The sequence below is a fragment of the Carettochelys insculpta genome, chromosome 11 (genome assembly GCF_033958435.1).
Source record: "Carettochelys insculpta isolate YL-2023 chromosome 11, ASM3395843v1, whole genome shotgun sequence".
Taxonomy (NCBI): Eukaryota; Metazoa; Chordata; order Testudines; family Carettochelyidae; genus Carettochelys; species Carettochelys insculpta.
Window position 1 is genome coordinate 44,657,095 of NC_134147.1, and position 23,876 is coordinate 44,680,970.

Consider the following 23,876-nt stretch of genomic DNA (forward strand, 5'->3'; position numbering starts at 1 on the left):
CTGACCAGAAGCAATCAGTTCAGCTCACTAATTACAGATATTTTTTTTTCCTTTGTGTAATACATGAATTGGTTTGAAATAAAACCCCGTTTTGATCTACTTCTTTCTTACGTGTCCAGAACACTCAACGATAGTTTTATTCCTTTAAAAATCTGTTTTTGTGCATGCTAATTGACTTTCTCGCCAAATGGAGCTTGGCACAAATCATAAGCATAAAATGAATCATCCTCTGTGAAACAAGAATTCACCTTTCACAAGCACAAAATGTAAGAGTTAAGAATCTGAATAAATGTAATTTGTGCCAGTGTTTCCCAAATAGTGAGTCCCAACTCGCCAGTGGGTCTTGAGAAGGCTCCACCGCATGTGGACAAACCCTGACTTCTCCTGGGCAGCAGGCAGTGAGATAGGGAGCAGGTTCCAGACGGCAGTAGCACAGAGGATGTGTCTGGAGCCAGCAAGCAGACAGTCAGCAGCCTGATAGCAGTCACACTGGCCACAGGGGACAGAGGCTGGTGCAGGCTGCAGAAATAAACAAGGCCTAGGGAAGTCAGTGACTGGGGACTGGAAAGAGCTGAGCGGGTTGCTTGGGCTGAGAAGAGGGTGAGAAACAGAGGGGTTGGGGGTGAGACTGGGAAAGGAGCAGGTATGGAGAGATGACGAGGAGCCAGGGTAATCTTAGATCCCCAATAAAGACAAATTGCAGTCAGGCTGGGGGGAGCCCCCTTCGTGAAAGGATTGGGGACCACTAAGTTAAGCTATCCAGTTGTTTGAAAAAAATTCTCCTTGTTCTTAGCAAGGAGAAGCAAGTACCAAATTTAGTGCAAAGATTTAGGAGCAATTCATCCTCTTCTAGTGGTCACCAGTCAGTGCAAATCAACATGTTTTAGAGGAAATCACTAAAAAGTAGACATGCAAAACGCAATTAAAATCAACATTATAAATCAAGGTTTCCTGCTTGCTGATTTCAGTCATAATTAAAATAAATCCCCCTGGCTATAAATGAACCCAAAGCAGCTCTTTTGCTTAGATTGCCTTCCCTCCCGCTATCCTCTCATTGGAGTGGAGTTCTCCAGCCTCCATTATTAGCATAATTTATATTATGGCAGTGCTGAGAAATCCTGATTGGGGTCAGGACTTCGTTGTGGTAGGTGCCGTACAGATGTGATGCTGCCCGCCTTGCAGAGTTTCCAATCTGCATGTTGGACAGTTTACCACAGGGGTTGAAACTGAGAGAGGCCGTGGAGGGGAGCAGGATGACCAGGGTTACCAACCCACAGAAAATTCGTTTACGGACAAAATGAGAAATATTTACAGACAGACACATTTTTTTACAGGCATAATTTTTATACTATATTAAAGCGACATAAATGGCCAAAAGTGCAGAGTAATCATTGTCATTCCTACATCACAAGAACAGTATGCCACTTAACTCACTTTCATTTAGTAACAGAGAGGTGGCCGTGTTAGTCTGTATTCTAACAAAACAAAACAGCAGAAATGCAGCACTTTAAAGATGAGCAAAATGATTTATTTGGTGATGAGCTTTTGTGGGACTCTTTCATTTAGCTAGTCATGTTGCCAATGTGCTGACGCTAACTCGGTGGGATAAAGTAGACGATAACATCGTGTGGATCACATGATTCACATTACATCACCTCAACAAAACGTTCCATTTCTGCTGGTCTGCAGTAAAATGGCTGACGCAGCACGGAAGTTTAATTGCTATAGAATAATTGCAGGTTTTGGAAATTTTATTGCACTTTTATGAAATTTACAGACATCTAAATTTTTTATGGACACGGCCAATGCCAGCTAATTTTCTATGAACCGTCTGTAAATATACTGATGGTTGGCAACCCTGGGGATGGTGGGTGCCATACAAATCTCTGTGTTCTAAGCCTTCTCTCTCACCATGATCCTGTTTGGTTCATTTCCTCCTCTGGCTTTTCCCAGATCATTTTTGCAGATGAATGCACCGAGGCTGAAGGGAGACACTGGCACATGAAGCACTTTTGCTGTTTTGAATGTGAAACGGTGCTGGGCGGACAGAGGTACATCATGAAGGAAGGCAGGCCATACTGCTGCAACTGCTTTGAATCTTTATATGCGGAGTACTGTGACACCTGCGCACAACACATAGGTAAGGGCAAAACTTCCTTCTGGCTATCAACAGGAGCAAGAACAAATCAGAGGGAGATGAAGTCATGCACCTTTTGATGTGGGTGCAGTTAAGGTAGTGTTGCAGTGCCTTTTGTGCTATTGCTTTTATTTTGCTGGTTTTGTGCATGTTGATTGACTTTTTAGCCAAATGGAGTTTGGCACAGAACATGAGTATAAAATAAATTATCCTGTGTGAAACAAGAAATGTGTAAGAATATTTTAAGCAGAACACACTTCAGGCAACCTGTTGAAATTACTTCTACTTGAAAGGGTGTTTCTGGCACTGTTACTTATGTTAATATATCCTTGAAAAAACACTTGGCAATGCAGAATCCTGTGTGGACTTCAGTCAGTATTTCAGCATTTCCACTGCACAAGGAAGATGTCCAGCGAGAGATACCACCAGCCATATCCTTGCCCTGTGGGTAGTGTAGAAAGGAAAGAACTGCAGATACAAACATCTGACCCTTGACAATCAAGAAAGATAATTACTGCTTTTATGGGGAGAAGAAAGAGAAGCTGCTCATATCCCCTTTTGTACTAGGGCGGGTTTTCTTGAGACAGGGAAATCATTGGAAAGCAATCTCAGGAGATATTACAACTATCAAAAGCCAAAGGATTGCACTCATTCATTTATCGTCTGTTCTAACATTTTCTTTTAAATATGCTTGTATTTGTTGCAGCTGATCTGTGCTGTTCCAGCTTTCAAAGGGTGTATGTGGGTTAATGAGCTCGTGCAAGGGAAAATGTGTGCTCATTAGACATCATTTCATTACATTTCAATTTGCTTTTTTAATCCACCAGTAGATGGGATGTTCTGAGGAGTAAGGGGGAGTGGGGAGGAGAAAGGGGAAAAAAAGAAAAGCAACAACTAAAAATTTGGTCTAGATTTCTGGCATTTATATATATTCTCAAAGTGCATTTGTACAATAGGTTCTGGCTCATTTCTTGCCTAAACACTGGCGCATTAGCATTCCATAAGCTCGTACCAATCAAAATGGTTAACATAAGCTTCAAAACTAATGCTATTGTACTGTGAGATCTGCCTGGCTGTTTTGCGGTACACAGTAAGAAAAAAAAGAAAAATTTCTTTGCATGGATAGGTGCACAGACAGGCCTTCATTTGTCCCCATAGGTGAGTGCACATTTTAGTGCACTCGGGGGGTGGGGAATCATTTTTCTCGCATGACATGACCAAATAGTCAACAGGGAGGAATAAAGATTTCAGCAGAGCACTTACCGACTTGCTTAACTTTGTCCTCCCGCACCACCCTGCTTAAAACTGATGACTGCTGGGCTGCCATCAGAACACCCAGCCCTGGCAAACCAGCTGCCAGGTTCATCACACTTGCCTCACTGTTGCCTTGTGCTGTCCTTCCATATCTCTTTCCTACTGAGCTCATAAGCTTGGGGGAGGCGAAGCTCAGTGGTTGAACGTTGGTCTGCTAAACCCAGGGTTGTGCATTCAGCCCCTAAAGGGGCCATTTAGGGATTTGGGGCAAACAGATTATTTAAAAAAAAAAACAAAAGGATGGTAAGGCAGGGGACTGGACTGCGTGACCTACCTCCCAAGGCCCCTTCTAGTTCTATGAGATGTGTAAGCTCTTTCAGACTAGGAATATATTTGACTGTATGTTTGTACAACGGCTTGCACAGCAGGACTTGGACCTCGGTGCTAACGCAATACAAACAATTAATAATAATTAGGGCTTAAGCACGTGCTTGCATTATATGTCCATTGAAACTATGCATCAGCTTAAGAGCTTTGCAGAACTGGGGTGTTTAAGAGTGCCACTAAATGAGGAAAAGCCCTTCTGTTTCTCTCAGAGGAAACTTCAGGGGAGAGGGCACTAGGCTGTGGAATGAAGAACTGATAGCGTGCCCTGCTGATGGTCTCCCTCTGCCCCTTGTGCTTTCAAGTGCAGTGGAAGTGGTCTGCTTGTTACACAGCAGAAGAGAGCTACACTGAAAAGAGGTCTAGCCTGGATGAAAACAGGCTAATAGGTATATTGTAGTGGATTAATGGGAATATATATATGTTAGTAAACTGTCCTTTTTCTGCACACACACTTAGTTAAGTCCTTCATGATCTTCTTTAGCCTTGAATGGTGTTCCCTGTAGGCTCATTTCTTGCAAGGTTCAGGGTGCCACCCAGCTGATTAGCAGAGCACCCACAGCTGGCAAGATGTGTTTATTGGTGGTGCACATCCTTGCATGCCTTGGTGCACATAACAAAACTTATTCCGCACAATGATGGAAAAAATGGGAAGAAACACTGGCCCTGAGCATGCAGCAGTTACAAAGCAGTTCCTTTTTCCTAAATGCCAACACAAAAAAACGTACAAATTACAGTGGTGGCTTCAGTAGCTGGAAAATATGTATGGCTTTGACACCCTCCCCACCCACCAAAAAGAAAAAAAAAAAGACTGCCACGTGTGTACCACGCGCATTCTTTGTAAGCCTCTCTTTGAGCCAGCTTATTGCAATTCTTTTGGTGTCAGGCTCCCCGGTCATAAATACAGTGTAACTGCTCTCTACTTGCAATATACGCGGGTAGCAGGGAGGTTAATGTAAAAAGCCCATTTCAATCTTGGCTGCAGGAAGTTCGAGAGACAACGTAAGTCCTGTGTACTGCCCATTGCCCGCTCTCCAACTGGCTGTCCCATTTTTAACAACTGTCTTCAGATCTTACTGAATTTTGAACCCTAGTAGGGGAGCGGAGGGATAGCACATCAGTCCGCACTGAAGCTTTTAATACCACTTAGTAAGGAGGATTTGAGGAACTATAGATGATTTAAAGCCAGCCTCCCATTGTGAGTGCAAAGAAGAGCTAACCTGGCTGGAATAATTCTTGGGTAAATATGGTGGAGATCAATGGTATTTCAGTTACAGCTGGTGTAACCTATGACTGAGAAGCCCTGTGAGTCTACATCTTTGGAACAGCTTCTCATTGTTAGGCCTACAATGAATTTAATTCCCTCGGGAAGCCAGGCAGAGCTGAGGGAAGGCAAACGTCATCCTCACGACTGCTGCTGCCTATTAGAATTTGACTATAAAGCAAGCCAAGGTGATTCTTTATATGGTCTCTTCACCTCTTCTCTGTGGAAAGAGGCTGTCATAGTTAAAATAAGTTTTGTTCTTAAAATCTACAGGGAACAGAGCAGTCAAGAACAAAGGTGGGGTTATATTTGACTTCCTCACAGAAATGGGAAAGCAGCACAGATATGTCTTGTGGACTGTTAGGCTGCATGTACACTAGCAAGTTCCTTTGAAAGATTTTTTGAAAGAAGGGGGCTTTTTCGAAAGGTCCCACAGAGCGTCTACCCACAAAAAGTGCTCTTTCAAAAGTGGATGGAAAGAATGCAGCACTCCTTTCGACAGTGTGCTTCCACTCCGGTTTCCGGAAAGGTGCCTTCTTTCGAAAGCTTCTTTCAAAACAAAACACCTGTACATGCTTCTCAGAGCCCTTCTTTGAACGAGCAGTCCTCATGGCACCTGATTTTTCTATCCCTGGCCCGTTCCTTCGAAAGAGCGAGTTCTGTGTGGTTGCTGTCTTTTGAAAGAGCAGATCACTCTTTTGATCCACTTTTTCATGTGTAGATGCACCCTTTTGAAAGAAGTTCTTTCGGAAGAGATCTTCCGGAAGGGCCTCTTTCGAAAGATCTCTGTAGTGTAGACGTAGCCTTAGTCTTTGGGGGTTTTTTAAGTAATTACCGGGTTTGTTGCTTTAATTTCAGTAACTTTGTGGAGTTTTTATGTTCCTACCATTTTAACTATGGAATAACCCATTGAAATAAAATAACCCTGGCTCAGTTGTGCCGCTTTTTCCTCACATTAAATAGTCCCTTGGTTAGGCCTTTAACCTGTGAAGATTTCTGCTTTTACACAGTTTAGTAGACTCATTGATGTTGCCAAGGAATCGGAACCTATCTGTGGATTATTTTTATGGGCCTACTCAATGTAAGGAAGTGTGGTAGGATCAGGGTCTTCTGTGTTTTCGTCATCTTTCATATATGCGTTGTGAGAAAATGAGACCAACAGACATTTCCGGGGTGTATCTTCCAACTCACAACATAGGTCTTACACTTTCCATATGTTTTTTTTTCCCCCAAAAGGTATTGACCAGGGCCAGATGACTTATGATGGCCAACATTGGCACGCTACAGAAACCTGTTTTTGCTGTGCTCAGTGCAAGAAATCCCTGCTGGGTCGACCTTTCCTACCAAAACAAGGGCAGATATTCTGTTCCCGGGCATGCAGTATGGGCGATGACCCGAATGGCTCAGATTCGTCAGATTCAGCATTCCAGAGCGCAAGAGCAAAGGAGTCCCGCCGCAGCGCCAAAATAGGCAAGAACAAAGGGAAAGTGGAGGAGAACCTGTTAAATCAGTGCAGTCAACTGCAAGTGACCTCAAATAGACTTTCTGCAGATGTGGACCCGCTGTCACTGCAGATGGATCTGCTGAGTTTGTCTAGTCAGACTCCTAGTCTAAACAGAGAGCACATATGGCAGAGCAGAGATGAACTCTACCACTATGGAAATCAACTAGAGCAAAGTCAGTCCCAAAGCCCATTGCAGCTTCTCAGCCAGTGTAATATAAGGACTTCCTACAACCCAGCACAGGTCCCAGGCACTCAGACAGATTTATGGGGGAAACATTTCAGCAATCCAAAGAGAAGTTCTGTGGCTATGAAGGGGCATAGTGGAAGTTTCATCCAGGAGTGTAGAGAAGATTATTATCCGGGAAGGCTTAGGTCACAAGAAAGCTACAGTGATATGTCTAACCAGAGTTTCAATGAAACCAGAGGAAGTATCAAGGTTCCAGAATATGATGAAGAAGAAGGAGGCGGAATGTCCACCCAACAGTGTCGAACAAGGCATCCAATTAATGCACTTAAATTCACTGAGGACCTAACACCTACCGAGCAAACTCCACGGGGTTCAATGGAGTCCCTCGCCCTCTCCAATGCCACAGGTAAGATGCTAACAGCTGGTACAGTGTTCTGCTATGAAACCTGCGGGCAGACAGAAAGGTAGGTGGACCACTACCTACCAGAAAAGTAGGTAGAGGTCCTACAGGTTGGACTACTCTAGTCTCAAACCCTCAGATCCTGACCAGTGCCGAGTGAGAGAATTTGCCGAACCATGTGAGGTTGATGTTGTGTAGCAGCATTACCAACTCTTCTACTGTTTAATGGGCTCTTAGAAGTCATTTGGGGGTAAATGACAGCTAAATAACAGCACAGAACACTGGGAACCAGAGACTGGGGGTTGTAAAAAGCTTTATGGGACCATGGGAAACTCAGATACATCCATGATAAGTGGACATTCGGCTAACTAACATCTTGCCAGATGATGGATTTTGCTGGACGATGAAGTGCCAGATTAAAGAGGTTCGGCCTGTGTTTTAAAAAAGGATGGTTTGCTGTGTGGAAGTAGAATTGCAGAGCAGTCGGTGGCATTGGGAACGCTTGCCGATGACGATGAGCAGGCTGGAATGCCTCTGGGTGTTGGCAGTTTAATGGATTTTGCAATGTGAAAAACCAGAGCTTGAAGCCCTGGGGCTGGGAGGTGGAGCTAAGCCTTCACAGAGCAGTTGATGTGCTTTCAAATCTAGAGGGTACCTCTGAGGATACTTTGTTTTCAGTTTCAGCTGTCCATTATGTTAGGTTCACATACATGTAAAATCCCTCAGTAACTGTATTACAGAAGGTACAAACTGGTCCCCTCTTCAGCTTCTGCCAGAAATCACTGTTCTGTATAAGACCAACAAGAAGTCTTGTGGCACCTTACAGACTACCAGATATTTTGGAGCATAAGCTTTCATAGGCAAAGATTTGCCCACGAAAGCTTATGCTCCAAAATACCTGTTAGTCTATAAGGTGCCACAAGACTCCTTGTTGTTCTCAAAGCTACAGACTAATACGGCTACCTCTCTGAAACTTGTTCCGTCTAACTGCATTAACCCCCTGCCCCTCTTGGGGCTCAGCCCCTTTGCAGAACACTTGAGGCTATGCCAAGCTTTGCAGCTTGCCCTGAAGGCCAATAGGCTTGGGTGCCGTCAACCAAGAGAGGGAAGCAACTCGAGAACAGCCTGCCACTGTGCTTCTGTCCCATGGGGCCAGTGGCCAGAGCATCTTAGCTGATCTCATCCACGATGCATCTATTTGAGAGGTGTCTTTAGGATACAAATGCTAGTAGATCAAGCAAGGACCGAAGGGCATGGTGGAGGGACAATCAAGTACATGCCCTATTGTGTTTAGAGAACAGCAGAGAGAGGGAAGATGAAAACTTGTCCTCCTCACCTGGTTTAGCTCACAGAAGCATAGATGCTGAGCCAAGATTAGCATGAGAACACAGGATGTGACAGCCAGCAGTACAGCATCCCTGGAACCTAGAAAGTACCATATAGCCCATGAGACAAAGGCCCATGTAAGTAATGGAGTGGGTGTGGAAATCCCAGAATTTGCAGGTTTAATAAGCCAGTCAAGCACGTCCAACCCTTGAATTCATGTCTTCTTTGTTTCCTAGATGTAGATATCAGATATCATTATTTCTGGGTGGGGTCTTTTAGTGTCTTTCCAAACAAACCCATCACTGCTCTTTAAGCCTGCCTTGCAAAGAAGGGAAATCATTAATGCTGGCTGCTGGAGAAGAGATGGGTTTTAGCCTCAAGAGACCAAGGAGCTGCTGTAAGCAGCAGCTAGGGGCAAAAATTATTTGAAATATAATCTCTGAAAGACCCACGATAAGTCCCCTTTGGGTATTGTTCGGGTTTTTTTTAATTGAACATTGTGGTGCTGAGTGTTGTACTAGCCTTTCCTTTTTCTGTACACCATTCCTGCCGTAACTAGCCACAAAAACAGAGCTGACGCTGGCCTCCAGGATTGCAAATGTATCCCAATAAAATATTCAGCATTCTCTGTATTCCAGGGACATACATAGACTCCATTTGCTTTTTGTTCCTGGGCTGCTGCAAAGCATGTGTGTGGAATAACCCTGTTGGGACTTAGGAGATAAAACACATTAGTCTGCAAACAGGCTCTCAGTGCAGTGGAGTTTTTCTCTAGTTGACGGTAGTTTACATTATCAGATGCCACGCTAACCTGGCACAGTTTACAGCCTGTGCTCAGGAGTCCCTAAAGCCTGGATCCTCATGACAGGAAAATACCAAGTATGGTTTGTTAACCACAGATATTTACTTTGCTTTTTCGCTCCTCTCCCTCCCCCTGCACCACCCCTCTGGCTTTTTTTTTTTTCCTACTTTTCAGCCAAGCTTTGTTCAGACTCAGGCATGTATAATCCCCTCCCTCAGAAAGGATGAGCTACCTCTCATGCTTCCACCTCGGAACTAGCTGCCTAGAACGGTTCAGGCTCCAGCTGCATGCACAGCTATCGTTACTGTTTACAGGGTGTTTGTTCTATGCTTGGCACTGCATGAACAGATGCAAGGCCCTGTCCAGACCTTGAGTGCTAACGGAGCATATAAACAAACCCTGCTCAGGAAGTGCCCTCCAAGCACATGTGTGGATGTCTCTAAAGCCCCAGTTTGGGGAGTAAAGTGGGGCTAGTGGAGACTAATCTTTAGAAGGACTGTGAATTTCCTTGGCCTGACCCAGCAGGACTCTTTTGTTATGCCTGTTTGTGGAGTTTGGTGTGTTTGTCTGGGAAACCTGCCAGCACCATACCTGGTGTTGAAATAATCTGATTCCAGCCAGATCCTCGCTCAACCTCCATAAATTAAGCTCAGAACAGGACACAAGAGGAGGGCAGTCTTCCCACCCTATATACAGATCACAGAGGGAATTGGAAATTGGGGATGGAGAAAGCATAATAAATCACTTTCAGAAATCCATGTAAGCTTGAGTGGGGGTGAAAGCAGTCGGAAAGAGCCTCACCCTGAACACTCCCAATATGGAAACTTTCTTAACATAAATAAACTTGAGCCGCACTGAGGTCTGTTGCTGGATTTTCAGGGCAGAAGTGAAGTAGAGATATTTAAATAATTATTTCATGGTTTGGAGCTTCCACATAACAAGCTCAACTTTTTAAAAAAGGTTTTATTTATTAGGAGGCAAGCTATCTCTGTTTAGTCTTAGGATGCCCTTTTTAAAGTATTACAAGAGGTTTTCAAGGGCACGCAACTCCCAGTTGTGCTTTTGTAAATCTCCCCTTAAATTCAAACTGTCCTTCAAAACACTTCCTTTATTACTATATATTAATGAAGCTGTTCCTCCTTCATTAGCTTCCTCTACTGGAGAATTGGCTCAGAATGCTGAGGCTCACGTTGACATTGTTAACCAGGTATTTATGAAAGCGAGGGGGTGATCATAGTTTTCTGCAATAATTTGTATTAAAATAATGCCTAGAGACCCCGACTGAGATCAGGGCCCCATTGTGCAAGGTAAAGAACAAAAAGAGTAAGACACAGTCCTTGCCCCAAATTGTTCCCCATTTGAAAAGACAGTGGCTGACCTGTCTTGTGCCTGGGAAGAAGAGGATTGTTTTCCCCATTTAATAGATGGCTAAGTCCGGCACAGATAGTTTAAGTGAGTTGCCCAAGGTCACTGAGGTGTTTGGCAGCAGAGCTGGGAGCTGGGGCCAGCTAGGCTCCGTTCTGTGTAGTAGTGGTAGAGAAAGCACGCTCCCTCATTTATCTGCTTCTCCACTCAGAGACAGCGCTCCTTCCTCCAGCCCGCTTCACCACTGCTGTTGCTCAGCCCGTGCTACCGCATGCAGCTCACACGTGGTGTTTGTCCTCTTCACAAGGGCTCAGCCTGGCTTTTGGAAAGCACTCAGGACAGATCCCTTGCAGAGCAAATGCCACAGTAAATATATCACAAATCAGAAACAGCTGAGGGTGCCTGTTGCCCCAGAGCTCTCTGTGACAGGTTGCTAAACGGCATCTCTCCTAATGAAGGAAGTCAATGGGAGGGGTCACTCACACCATGCGATCGGCGACTCCCACCAACAAAGCCTGCGTGCGTTTTCTGCAAAGCACTCCGGGATTTCCATTTGTACCAAAACACTGAAGAAGTCGCTTTAAAATTCTGTCTCCACACAGCTGCTCCACCTTGTAGAATACTCTGTGCAGCGTAATTAACTCTGAATCTGTCCAACAGTTTTATGACAACACTGAAAGCATTTATTTTATATAGAGCTGAAGGGCAAACAGTCTCTGACCTGCACAGCACATGTTAAAATCTGACTGACTCCCTCCTGGCAGGAAATTCTGCAGTGATGTTTCTATTATAGCACAACCAGTAATTAGCTGGAGGTTCCAGTGAAAGCAGATAACAAACCAAGCATGTGGCTAGAATCCATTTTCTATAGGTAAACAGCTACCTGTTTCTTACCCCTGGGAAAAGCTATGGTTGCAGTTATATCCATACTGCAGTCCGTACGGAACTAGGGATCACCAAATTAAATTAATGGGCAGCAGGTTTAAAACTAACAAAGGGAAGAATATCTTCACAAGCGCACAGTCAGCCTGTGGAACTCCTTGCCAGAGGATGTTGTGAAAACCAAGACTTTTTAACAGGGTTCAAAAGAGCTAGATGCATTCATGGAGGATCTGTCAATCAATAGCTATTAGGCAGGGTGGGTAGGAATGGTGTCCCTAGCCTCTGTTAGAAGCTGGGAATGGGTGACAAGGGAGGGATCACTTGATGACTACCTGTTCTGCTCACTCCCACTGGGGCATCTGGCATTGGCCACTGTCAGAAGACATGATACTGGGCTAGATGGACTTTTGGTCTGACCCAGTATGGCCATTCTTATTAGTTCCGAGACCCCTCTGTGCTAGGTGCTGTACAAACACACAGGAAGAGACCTACAAAGAGTTGCTATCTAATTAAGTGGGAAAATGGGCTGGAAAAATGTAGTGGTATTGTGGCCAGGTGGGAAGCACACGCACAGGGAGAGTCAGCAAAGGCCAGGAATACTTCAATTTAAGTCAAAGAGGTACTCACAGACTTCAAGCTACGCCAGTGCTTGAGTACTTTGCCAGATCAGGGTCTCAGTGACTGGTCTGAGGTCACTCAGGAATCAACACACTTCTCCTGAGGCTCAGTCCAGTGCCTAGAGATCAAGAGTATTTTTCTTTCCTCATGGTACTACCCAGCCAATTGTTGCACCGCGTGAGCAGAAAAGCATGCATCAGCAGCGACTCTTCACCCCTGAAAACGGCACGCAATTCAGCAGGGGTTATTTCTAAACAGATTCTCATTAATTCTTTTAAGGAGTTAGTTAAGACCCACAACATTGTCACACTAATATTAAGGGCAAGCTTACTAAGCACTCACCCTTAAAGTTCCTAGTTGTCCTCTGTTGTGATATGATGTGTACTGATATACTGAAAGTCAGTTAGAGCACTGGATTTCCTTTCTGGTTGTGGATTGATATTTGTTCCCTAGCGGTCTGGTCTCTAGATTGGCATGTCTGAGCTCCATTAACATATATGGGACGTAACCACACACATACCAACCAAGGGGGCTAGAACCCCTGGTTGTAGTTCTTGTGTCTCATTTTCCTTTCATTGTTTATTAAGATTTGTTAAAATATTTTCCTGTCTCTTCCCCGGTATCAATCATAGTCTGACACAATCTGAATTACTATGGTGCCTTCGCAGAGACTGGACTAATCTGTCTAAATGTATGAGAAACAGACTCAGAAATAGAAGTGGGGAGGAGAAATACATTTGTTTTCCAGTGCAGGATGGAGCCAGTCTGTTCTCCATGGAACTCTGTGAGAAAGCCAGCAAGTATGCTCCCACTGAGATCAGATGAGCAACTTTACAACAATTCCAGTCCCAACAGATTCATAAGAGAACCTAATTGTCAGAGAACCCAACATTTGGCATCCAAAAGAGTGTGCTGCAACATTCTTAAATTCCCAGCTGTGCCATCTTTCTAGCCCCTCTGCTGGCTTCACTCCTGCGGACAGACAGGGCGTTGAAATATTACAACATTCATGTTTTTGGAGTCCTCTGAAAATGAAGAGTTTGTTGCTCTCCGTTGTTTGTTGGCCAACAAGAATGGCCCCACTAGGGGGAGTATATCAGCATTTTAGCTTTCTCACAGCTGTAGTTCCAGTTAACAGTGTTCTCAGTTGCTTTTGTGATGGGGCAGTTTCCTTTGGCCACCCAGCTTTGGGAGTCTCCTTTAAATGGAAGTTACCGGCATCACAAAATTAGCATCCGTAATTCATACCCTTGTAAAAAGGTTTATGCCCATGGTGTCCAGCTAGTTCTGAAGGTTTAGTGGCTACTGCTATAGTGAACTAGCCACATTATTCTGAAAATACATTTATTGTTCAAGTCAACTAGCTGTACTCAACCAGCCAGGCAGCCACACGTGGCTAGCACGTTAGATACCATGGGTTTACACTGAAGTTTCTGGCTCATTCATTAAACGGTCAGGAAGTGCTGTTCTGGGGTTTCTGATCCTTATCTCATAAGACCAAGCTGCTCCCTCCTGAGGCTAAGCACCCCCGGAAAGTGTTTAGTCCCTTACAGAATCAAGGCCAATAGTTGTCTTGTTGCTATTCTCATGTTAATTCCGGTGGACGTTTCGAAACCTCGTCAAAGAAGAAGCACTATGTTGCGTGTGCTTAGAGGCCAAATCATAAATAAAAGCTTCTCTCTGCTGCTTCCAAACAATGGTTTTAGCAGAATATTAGTCACTACTGGCAAGCTAAATTCCACTGTTTGCACACAGCTTGGAAGGTATCAGAGACAGACGCGCCGACTTGGGGGATGCAAAGAGGGCAATTGCCCCCTGGGCTTCTTTGAATTACCACAGCAGTTGCTGTACACAGCTGGGAGAGAGAGAGGATTGGGAAGGGGTCCAGGCACTGCTGAGGGCTGAAAGTCCTAGGCCCCATCCCTCCTGCCCTCGGCCCCTCCCCTTCTGGGGTGCTGAGCCGGGTCTCCCTCCCACTGTGCCCCGGGCCCCGCAGCACCTCTTGGCACCGCTGATCAGAGATCAAATCCACATTGAATGATGACACTGTTGGAGTGCTCAGAAGGAGAACCCAGAAACCCACCTCAGTGTAGGTCAGATCCTGCCCTCCTTTGCCATAGGTGGAAATCTGGAGTAACCACTCTGAAATCAGTGGAATTCCATGGGTGTCAGTCCCGGCAGAATTTGGTTCAACGGGAACAGCAAGAGGGCAGGTTTCTACTGGAGTGAGTTGTATCACAAAATACTTGGCCTGCATCTACAGGAGAAGCCTCTGTCAATGGAAGTGACTGTCGGAAAGGATTTCCCTGCAAAATTTCTGTCGACAGATTGTGTCTACGCATAAAAGCAGGTTGAAAGAGCAAACCGCTCTGTCAACAGAGAGCAGCCAGACTGCCCAGCCCTTTCTCGACAGATTGGTTGACTGGAAGGTCTGCAAACAGGGCTGCCCGGTGAACCGGAAGCCCTGGCTGTCAACAAAAGGGCCCCGGAGCATCTATATGACTGTTTTGTCGACAGAACACTGTTGAAAGAGGGAAAAACGAGGAGAGGTATATAGTGCCAGCAGATGTGCTGGGTTTTGTCGACAAAGCGAAGTTTGCATGTCAACACTGTGATTTTTCCCAACAAAAGTCCAGTTTTTCTGGGAAAAGCCTCTCGTGTAGACGTAGCCTTGGAGACTCCAGTTAGGATCTCCCAAAAACTAAACCACCAGGTGTAACAGGCAGGCCCTGCCCGAAGCGATTTGCAGCTTCTGGTTAGGGCGAGATGCAGACCAGCTGGAAGAGTCAGAGAAGTGGGCGTTTGCGGAGTGGACGTGGTGGTTGTAAAATAAATGCACTGTGGATAAAAGCAGGGCCAACTGGTATTTAACAAAACCCAATTCTGGAATTAAAATGGGAATTCCAGCTGAGCTTTATAGGAATCCAAGTAGCAACTCTTGACAGCCTGTAAGCAGAAGGGGAGAGAGGGAATGATCATCTCTGCAAGGGTTTTCTGCAAACACTTGCTCTCAATGCAAAAAAGAGGAGAGAGGAGGTGGCCCACCACGATCGGAGTTGTTTCTTATGGGCTAGAAAAACCTTTTTTAAAAGGTCATCTCCCTTTGCCAAGTCACCCATATTTGGCAAGACTCAGCCATGGTCATAGGAATCTCATCAGACAGCACCTCACCCAATTGAAGTGGCTCTGTTCCCATCCTTCCCTGGCAGCTGCCCAGCCATCTGCCTCCCTGCATCTGATAGCAGGAGCGAGGGGGTGGAGAGAGCCTGGCAGTTGCTGAAGTGCATGGAGAGGAGTGGCCGTAACCCTGACCCAGCCAGCTGTTTGCCTTCCACCTGTCTCTGGTTCCTGTTCTTCCCCCTGATGAGGAGGGGATTCAAAGTAGGAAGTCCTCCTTGAAGGCAGCACGTGCTAGCCAGCCACCGGGGCCAAGAACATCCTCTCCCCTTTCTTTGTTACTTTAAAGGTAGCAGAAGACCCTGAGTGGGGTTTTCCAAAACCGCTCAGCACCCACAGAAGCCCCTGGGAGCTGGGATGCAGAAAGAGGCCAATGCTGAAAACTGTTGAACATCACAGTCGTGGTGTCGTCTTTTGTCTCCCTGCCATTCCCTGGGTTGTGAAGCCATTGAGGATGCAGATGTTCATGATGGAGCTGGTTACATGGCAGGAGTGAAAAGCCACCGTCAGTAACTGGGCAACTCAATACTTCCAAATCCATTCAGATGTCGCTGGCTTTCTCGCTGGCCGGGAGACCTCTCCCAGCTCTTCAGCCAACCCTCACCCACCCCCTTCCCTTCCAGTCCTGGGAAATGGAACATTTCTTTCAAGTCACTAGGGCAACAGCATTTAGCAGATTTATTGCAACTTTGAAATACGGATCTAACTGTATTCTTGCATTTCCCAATCAAACAGGCGACGACTGAGTTTCTCCTTCTGCAACAGACAATGTCAAGGTGTATTACCCCTGACTAGTTCACTCTGTGCACTTCCATTTTTCATTCCTTCATTACAACCACCCCCACGGAAGTTTGGCCTGCAGCCTGTGTGTATATTGAGATGCTCCCGCATTAGCTGAGTACGTGCTAGTTTGCTGTAGTTGGATCTCTGCTGGCAAACACTAGGCTGCTGGCATTGACTTGAATTTTTGGCAAAAGCACAGAAGCATAGGCTTTGTGAAACAAAACGAGCCCTGAGGCAGACCCTCGGAAGCAGGTATCGTAAGAAAACAATTGTGCGTTAAATAGCTGTGCCTCCCCAACTGGTCAGCCACCCTTCCAAACCCAAGACTTTGTGTTCGTCGAGACAGAATCCTGTTTGGTGGACAGTTGTGACGTCCAGCTGGCCCTCTCTTTGGTGACTGGTGGTGCTCCCTCGTTTGCTCTGATGTTCTGATCTGTTACTCTCCTCTGAATAGTGTTCATCTACCTCACCTGCAAATAAAATGTTGGGATTAAAACTGGAATTTTGTTCCCAAAATGATTCACTGACATGACAGCTGGTCCCTTCTTCATGGTAATCAGAGTTTCAAGAGTTTTCTGTCCTACTGAAAACTCCTCCACTGCAAAGCAGGCAGAGAAAGGGAGCCACAGGATTCTGCAAGAAGCGGGCTCTCTTTTTTGATGCATGCAAATAGGGGTGGGGGCTCTTTGCAGAATGACTGGTGAAGAAACCTCCCCTGATTGTCCCATCGAGTACCCCAAAGACTGAGGCTTCACTGATTTCCAGTCAAATCTTTCACCCAGCTGGCACTGGCCTAGTGTCTGTTTTCACTGTGCTGTGTGGATGGCGTTGTTTGTGACAAGAAATGGATTCTGAAACCATTCGAATCCTTTTGTAAATTGCAGTGTACCAAGCTGTACAGTTAGCGTCGGAATCACTAATGGCATGGCGGGCTCTTCGGTTGTCTCTGCCTTGCACAGTTCCTTGCGTTTCTTTCTTAGCCTTGTTTATTTTTAGCTATTTCCAGTGGTTACATAACTGTTCACTTTTATTTCTGCAAACTCCAAGGTCAATGGGGGAGCAAAGCTGCACTATAAACAACTCACTAATGGTGCTGCACCTCTTTCTCTTAAGTTCTTTTCAATTCCTGAGGCGGACTTCAAAATAAATCCCATTCCATGGGCTGTGGGCTCTTAGGAGAGTGCCTGCCTAGCATTACACAGCCTGAATCCAACAGCTTCAGGGAGCATTTGAGGGAGGGAAGGAGAGACGTCAAAGATCATAAAAAGCTATTCTGTTTTGTTCTGCCTGTGTAAGCTGCAGTTAAACAAAACTAATTCCGGGTACACTGATTTGGAAACGTACACACGGCTAAACATTTAACATGATTCAGGCATTGGTGATTGTGCTATAGAGAGGACTTGCTTTCTGTGCTCTCAGAGTGTGGAAGGAAATGGACTGACGGTAAATTGCTCTTTGTACGAGTGATACAATAAACTCATCAGTCATCCAAATCTCTTTTCTGCCCAGGTCAGCAAAGCAGCAGCGTGAGCTTAAAACTGGTTGCTGTCGATGAGACAGCACGAGGGTGGGATTTAAGTTGGCGATGCATCTGATGAAGTGGGTCTTTGCCCACGAAAGCTTACACTCTAAAATATCTGCTAGTCTGTAAGATGCCACGGGACTTCTTTTTGTTGTTTTTGAAGACACGGACTAACACGGCTACCCCTCTGATACTTGTGCAAAATGTTCATCATAAAACCATAAAACCATTGTAAAATCTACCTCCTGTCGTGTGCATCATCACTAGATTGACAGATCTTTTAGGGAAGCTTGGCCCTGAGCTAGAGTAACCAACAGATGATTTATGGGGCTTTGGCGTGGAAAAAGGTGATTGTTGTTGGTTTAAGCTACAGCCCTGTCTACATTTGAGACATTTGAACCAGTGTAATTGTATATGGCTATCCATCATATCTAATGATGGTGTCACGACATCTCGTGTGTTTTCTTGTGGCTTCAGAGTCTGGTCTGTGAGGAGCAAGGCTGTGAACAGAGGTCACATAGGAAGATAAGGCCTCTCGTTAGAGAGAGCCCTTTTTTCATTGTTTCTTGCATCTGTCTTTCTCCGAGTGTTTACAGCCTTTATCGATAGTTGCTCTTTGTTCAGGTCTGTCCTTGGCTGGGTCTTCAAAGTTATCAATACGCATTATGAGCTGAAATTCTCCTTGAAGCATTTATGTTGGCTGCCCTTTCTGTTCTTCTGGTGTAACTCTGTCCCTTCAGTCACATCACTTCACCCTCGATGTAGACTCACTGCACTGACCTCAAATGAAGTTTGTGCAGCTTCATCTGTTGTTACTCAGGTACACTGTTACAGGGCATGAGCTTCATTTGTGCGTGGTGTGTACATTTGGGGGTGGGTGTTGTGTTCCTTTAGCTACATAGTTGTTGACTGGGAATAGTGTCGCTTAAGATCAATTGGTGTCAATGATAGTGCATGCGGGGTGGTGGGGGGCAGATTTCTCAACTCTAGATGGAATCAGAGTCTTGTTTTTTGGCTTTCATGTTGTTTGGAACCTGATGAGATACTGCAGTGCCCCAGAATTCTAGTTCCAGCACAGTTGTGACTGAAGCCAGAGGAGGCTCAGTTTGGTCTTAGGTTTGAATTTCACGGTGTCTTGGTTAGGCAAGTGCTTTTATTCAGCAAATCCGACTTGAATCAGCAAAACAACACACTGGCCAATTGCACCAGGCCACGGTCTGGCAACATCAGGGAACCACCTTCCTTCAGCCAACTTACGCGGGAGTAGGCTTAGATAAGCTATGCAGTCGATCTGACTCCTCACATTGAGGCTTTGAAGAGTCATTGGCAGATAGTGATTTAACCCCAACCAAAAGGGACATTTTAGAAAGTCCTACAGAAGCAAAGAAAAAAGGGAAATTACATATGTACAATAAACGCGTGCTCCAGCCATGGGCTAGGGGAAGTTTTCCACTTCTCTGGATAGTCTAGTGAAAAAGTTTCTCAAATATCTTCAATGGAAAAATGCCCTTTCCCTGGCAGGGTCCCTCTTTCTTCCTTCAGGGGGTAACGTTCCAGTTGATCGAATTATTACCTGCATTCCCAGACCAAACACCTCAGTTAGCTGGAGTTAAGGTTGCTGCAAGTAAATATCAGTTATTTAAGGGGATCACCCTAGATTTCATTGTTGTAATTTAAAAAAAAAAAAGAGAGAAAATGGAACATTAATGACACACACTTCCGCCTTACAGAAGCACAGTGCTCCTTAAATACTTCCCTTGTGTCTTCTCCTTCCTCCACAGAGAGTGCACACCTGAGACAATAATTGCAAGTAATACGAAACCCCAGTACCACTGGATACCCCAGTATCTAAGAACACCTCAGACCCTGCGGCCACGTGTATTGCATTTGGGCCTGCTGACATCTTGAATGTAGGCCCTTTTGGTGTACAAGCAAAGCATAGGCAGCCTAGTCACATTAGCCGTAAGAGCTCTAACTGCAGCTGCCCCTGGTGAGGTGGGTACCTTCAGCGAGAAGGCAGGATGCTGTGTGGGAGCATAGGTACGGGAGAAGATTGGTAGAGGTCACCATGGCAAATCTGCAGCCTTCCTGAACTCCTGATGGATTTTCTGATGGTAAGACAGCGCAAGCAGGACATTTGAGCCCATATTGCCTACATGTAAACCTGTGGCTTAAGGGAGACTTTTTGAAGTCAGCCACAAGTCAATGGCAAAAGTCCCATTGATGTCGATGGGAAAAGGATTTCAGCCCTGGTGCTTGGATCACTTAGTCATCTCTTGTAGCATAACCGAAAAGCTTCCCTTGTGTTTTAGGCACTATAGAAATTCCACAGCCGGTATTTCTGAATAACCTACAACATATGTCCTTGCTTTGCTCACTTTTTGCTTTGCTCACTTTTGCTTGCTTTTGCTCCAAAGTATTCCTATTAACTGCATCAATGCCATTGATTAATGAACTGATTTCCTCCTTCAGCAATCTCAAACCAATGAAACGTGCTTCTCATTGCCAAGGTCAACATGAAGAAAACAAACTTGGAGTTGTAGGCCAAGCCATTTTTTGACAGATTAGGAGGCGAATGCTAGGGAAAAATATCCTAACCTGAAACCCACTTCATTTTTTTTGAACCCCTCATGTTCTCCAACTGGCTTCAAACTTAGTAGGAAAAAAATTATGGTGGTATGAAATCATCTTTGTGAAGTTTCAACTGGGTTTGGTTGAGTTTTTGCGAAGTTATTTCAAGTTAAGCCTAATAATGAAAAGCTTGCTGCTCCTTTAGCTATGGCGGGCCTAACCTCTCTCCAAGATATGGTCAGGGTAGCTTTGGGATGATACACAGCTGCTGGACAGCTGACATACTTCCTCTTTGCACTTGGCGGCTTGTGTTGTAGTGTGCCATGGTGTTGTTTGGCAGTGTTTACAGACAGCATTCTCAGAACTGGGTTCATGTTATAACCAACCTTTTTCCCATGCCTCTAAATCTTAGTGTATGCTTAATAATAATGAAGATTTATTGGTGAAGAGCCCTGACATCCCTAAGAAGTGCTGATTAAACCTCAGTATTTGATAATGCTGCATCACTTGTCCTGTATACTAAACTTGTTTCTCTGTGTGGTAACCCATTATCAAGAAGAATTGCTCAGTGTGAGTGGGGAGACTCTGGAAGTACTGTGCACAATTAAAAAGCTTGGCCCAGATCTACTGAAATCATTGGGAGGCAAAAGCATGAATACCTTTGCTGATCTGAGCGGTGGAGCCTGTATCTCAACCCTGTCACACCCCATTTTACATGTGTGTAGATGCCAATGGGGGGACACTCACATAATGGTTACACACCCCATGTAATGGAGTGGAGACTCATGCTCACGTTTTTTTTTCCAGTTGTGCCTTAGTCAGTGAACATAATTTATATTAAAATGTACCAGGGACACCATCATGAGAGTGAGAATTCTGGAGCTAGCAGGAGCCAGTGTGGCCCCAAATGGTGCTCTAGTTTACCCATGGCTGTCCGTGGACTCAAGGCATTGCTCTGGCAGCTGGAATTTGCCATACTACAGAGGCACTCTAGACACGCCCTCTTTTCCCAGTCACCTGGCCAGTGCCCATCTGCTGCAAAAGGATACGGTTTAGCGCTATCTCACATCAACATTAGCTGAGGAGTTCCTCTGTGCTGAGGAACTGACACCTTGCACCATTGGGGCCTTTTATGGGTATTAGGCAGATAACTGTCCCAGGACTAGGCCCTGTTTGAGCCTGCCCCTTTCAAACTGGGTAGCAAGGTGGATAAATTTCATGTATAAACCAAACGTTGCCACATCCGTTTTGTGAACCGCTAGTTTACGGTCTGTCGTTGGGATTGCAGTGATGCCCGCGGTTCTCAAAACATGCTGCAGTTCTGCTGTGCAACAGGATGAGTCAGAAAACTGCTGTAAACTACCCTAAATGTAGTTAACTGTATGTTTGTGACAGTGTGTTGTATCCCAACACACGTATATGCACACGTTTGTTTCAGAGCCAGATTTTCACAGGGAATTAGGCATCTAAAGATATAGATCTAGGCGCTTTTGTGCATCATTTGATGTCTGAATAGCTTCTCTGCATAACATCTCATTGAGTTTACTTTTGCATTTCTCTAAAGCCTTTATTGGAGAGCCTCAAAGCACCTTAAAGGCAACTCTAATCCCTCCACTTCCTTAGACAGAAATGTACCTATGGTAGCAGTATTCTTGGGGAGCAAAGGTCATGAAGCTGATGTACCTAGTGTACAACAAGGCATATCACTTGTTGGAGATGGGACGGAGAAAATGTGGGAGAAGTTTGGTTGAGGGATCTCTGGATTCCTTTTAGATTTTGGAAATAAGTCCTATTTTTAACGGTGTAATTTATATATGAAGTCTTATATGGGCCCAGTGCATTGGTGCATTTATTTTACCCATCAGAGAGGAGAGGACTTTTCTTTTTGGCCAGCACTTAGCTTTTGCTCTAGCATTCTTCTTCCCTCTCCTGATGCTCTGTCTGCCCCCGTTCTGCGTTCCTATGGTGATGTGTCTCTTGTCTCTTTCCATGAACAAGCAAGCATTGCATTGCCATTCACATGTTCTGTTGCCAAGTAACAGTTGGCTGTGGTTTTTTCTCTGTGGTTCTGTTTGTTTTCACTGTTACAGCTGTTGTTACTTGCAGTGACACTCTTGGCTTGAAGTTCCATGGGTTGAGGGGTTGCCAGTATACAAGAGTAGGACCTCTTGGCAGCCAACCAGCCATCCACATACCCATTTATTTTCTTTCTGAACCAATTGTACAATGTGGAAACACATCACCACCATCCTCAAAGAGACATGGACTCCTTGAAAATTTAGTACCATGCCAATCTATCTCTAGTCAGGGTTTTAAGGTGGTCTGTCCAAATGTTCAGCTTCTCTCTGACATTGGCAATCTCATAACAGCTCTGATGCTTCTTGTGAGCAGGAGAGGATGGGTCTTTGTATGGTCATTGTTTGGGGATCACCTCCTTCATACATCTTTGAAAAGGGAAACAGTGTTAAAGGCTCATACAAAAATAATTGTCTGTCTGTTGTACTCCCTTTCATACGTCCGTCTGACTGTCTTTAGGTGGTAATCTCCTGGAGGGAAGAATTGTGCCTCTTGGAAAGTGTTGACCACCTCCTGGGCACTACCTGGAATAAACGATAGTCTCTCCAGAATGTCATAGGTCCAAGAGGGTAACAGCTACAGTCCTGCAAATCCATGGACTGCCACTTTACATCTGTGGGTATCCGCATCGGCAGATGTCAGTGCGGATATCTTCAGCTCGCTTTGCAGGTGTGGATGTGGATACAAATTTTGTATCTAGAACCCTGAAAAGCTGCAGATTCCCACTTTGTAGTCACAGTTGTTAGCACAGATAGCCGCGGCTTGTTTTTGCAGATACGGAAGCAGAGGCAAACACAATTTTTTGTATCTGCACAGGGCTCTAATAACAGCCCAGTGTGACTCTGGCACATGCGTTTCCTTTAAATGTATCTCATTTGGTGGCATTGATGATCCTATTGTATGCTCTGGATAATATACAAAGAATGGACAGCCCTAGAACAGCTTCCATGTTGGATGTAACTCTACCTACACTGTGTTTTTTATTATTGCTGATGCTGAATAAAAGGAAGCAGACTGTTTTGAAAAGAGCGTTATGGTTGAAGCATGAGACTGCAAATGAAGAGATTTGGCTTCTAATGTTTGATCTGATAATCCTTGCTAAGTCTGTAAGGAAAATGAATTGCTCTCTCTCCCAGCGTCTGGTTCGCAGGATGCTGTGAGGCTTAATCCATTGCTGTTGAGGAAATACATTGCGATGTTTGAAATAATATAAATGCAAAGTGGTTCTGGTGTTCATTGTTACAAGAGGACAGGTATTCCTTATTTGAATCTGTACCTCTTTCTTTGTGACATCCCAAAACTGCCTGCCCTGGAAGGGACTGGTGTGGCAGCAGGGAACAAGGAGCAGGAGAAGAGAACTTCACAAGCACCAAAGGTCCATTTGAGAGGAAAACGAAAATGGCACTGAGCATAACACAGGACTTTTTCTAAGCAGACATTGCGGGTAGAATTTTCAGAAGTTTGCAAGGTTGGCCTCACTTTGCCCCATTAAAGTCAACAGTCAGTGTGTCCAACTCCAAATGTCCCATATGACCCCCAGCCCACTTTTGAGAATGGCTTAATATATATTCTCCACTCTTTTATCTGCTTTCTGGTGTTTGAGTCTTTGGAGGTCACATTTTTA

At 44.9% G+C, this 23,876-nt stretch overlaps 1 protein-coding gene across 4 annotated transcripts in view; it reads left to right on the forward strand.

Annotated features, from left to right (window-relative positions):
• The window catches only part of PRICKLE2 (prickle planar cell polarity protein 2), a 107,929-nt gene that overhangs the window by 77,847 nt on the left and 6,206 nt on the right, over positions 1 to 23,876 (forward strand). For 3 of the 4 annotated variants that reach the window (XM_075005703.1, XM_075005702.1, XM_075005704.1), the window contains 2 exons: positions 1,954 to 2,140; positions 6,276 to 7,136. In XM_075005703.1, the coding sequence (XP_074861804.1) occupies positions 1,954 to 2,140; positions 6,276 to 7,136 (1,048 nt within the window). Of the gene's footprint in view, positions 1 to 1,953; positions 2,141 to 6,275; positions 7,137 to 10,406; positions 10,466 to 23,876 lie in introns of all 4 variants that reach the window. The other variant, XM_075005705.1, reaches the window with a different exon arrangement.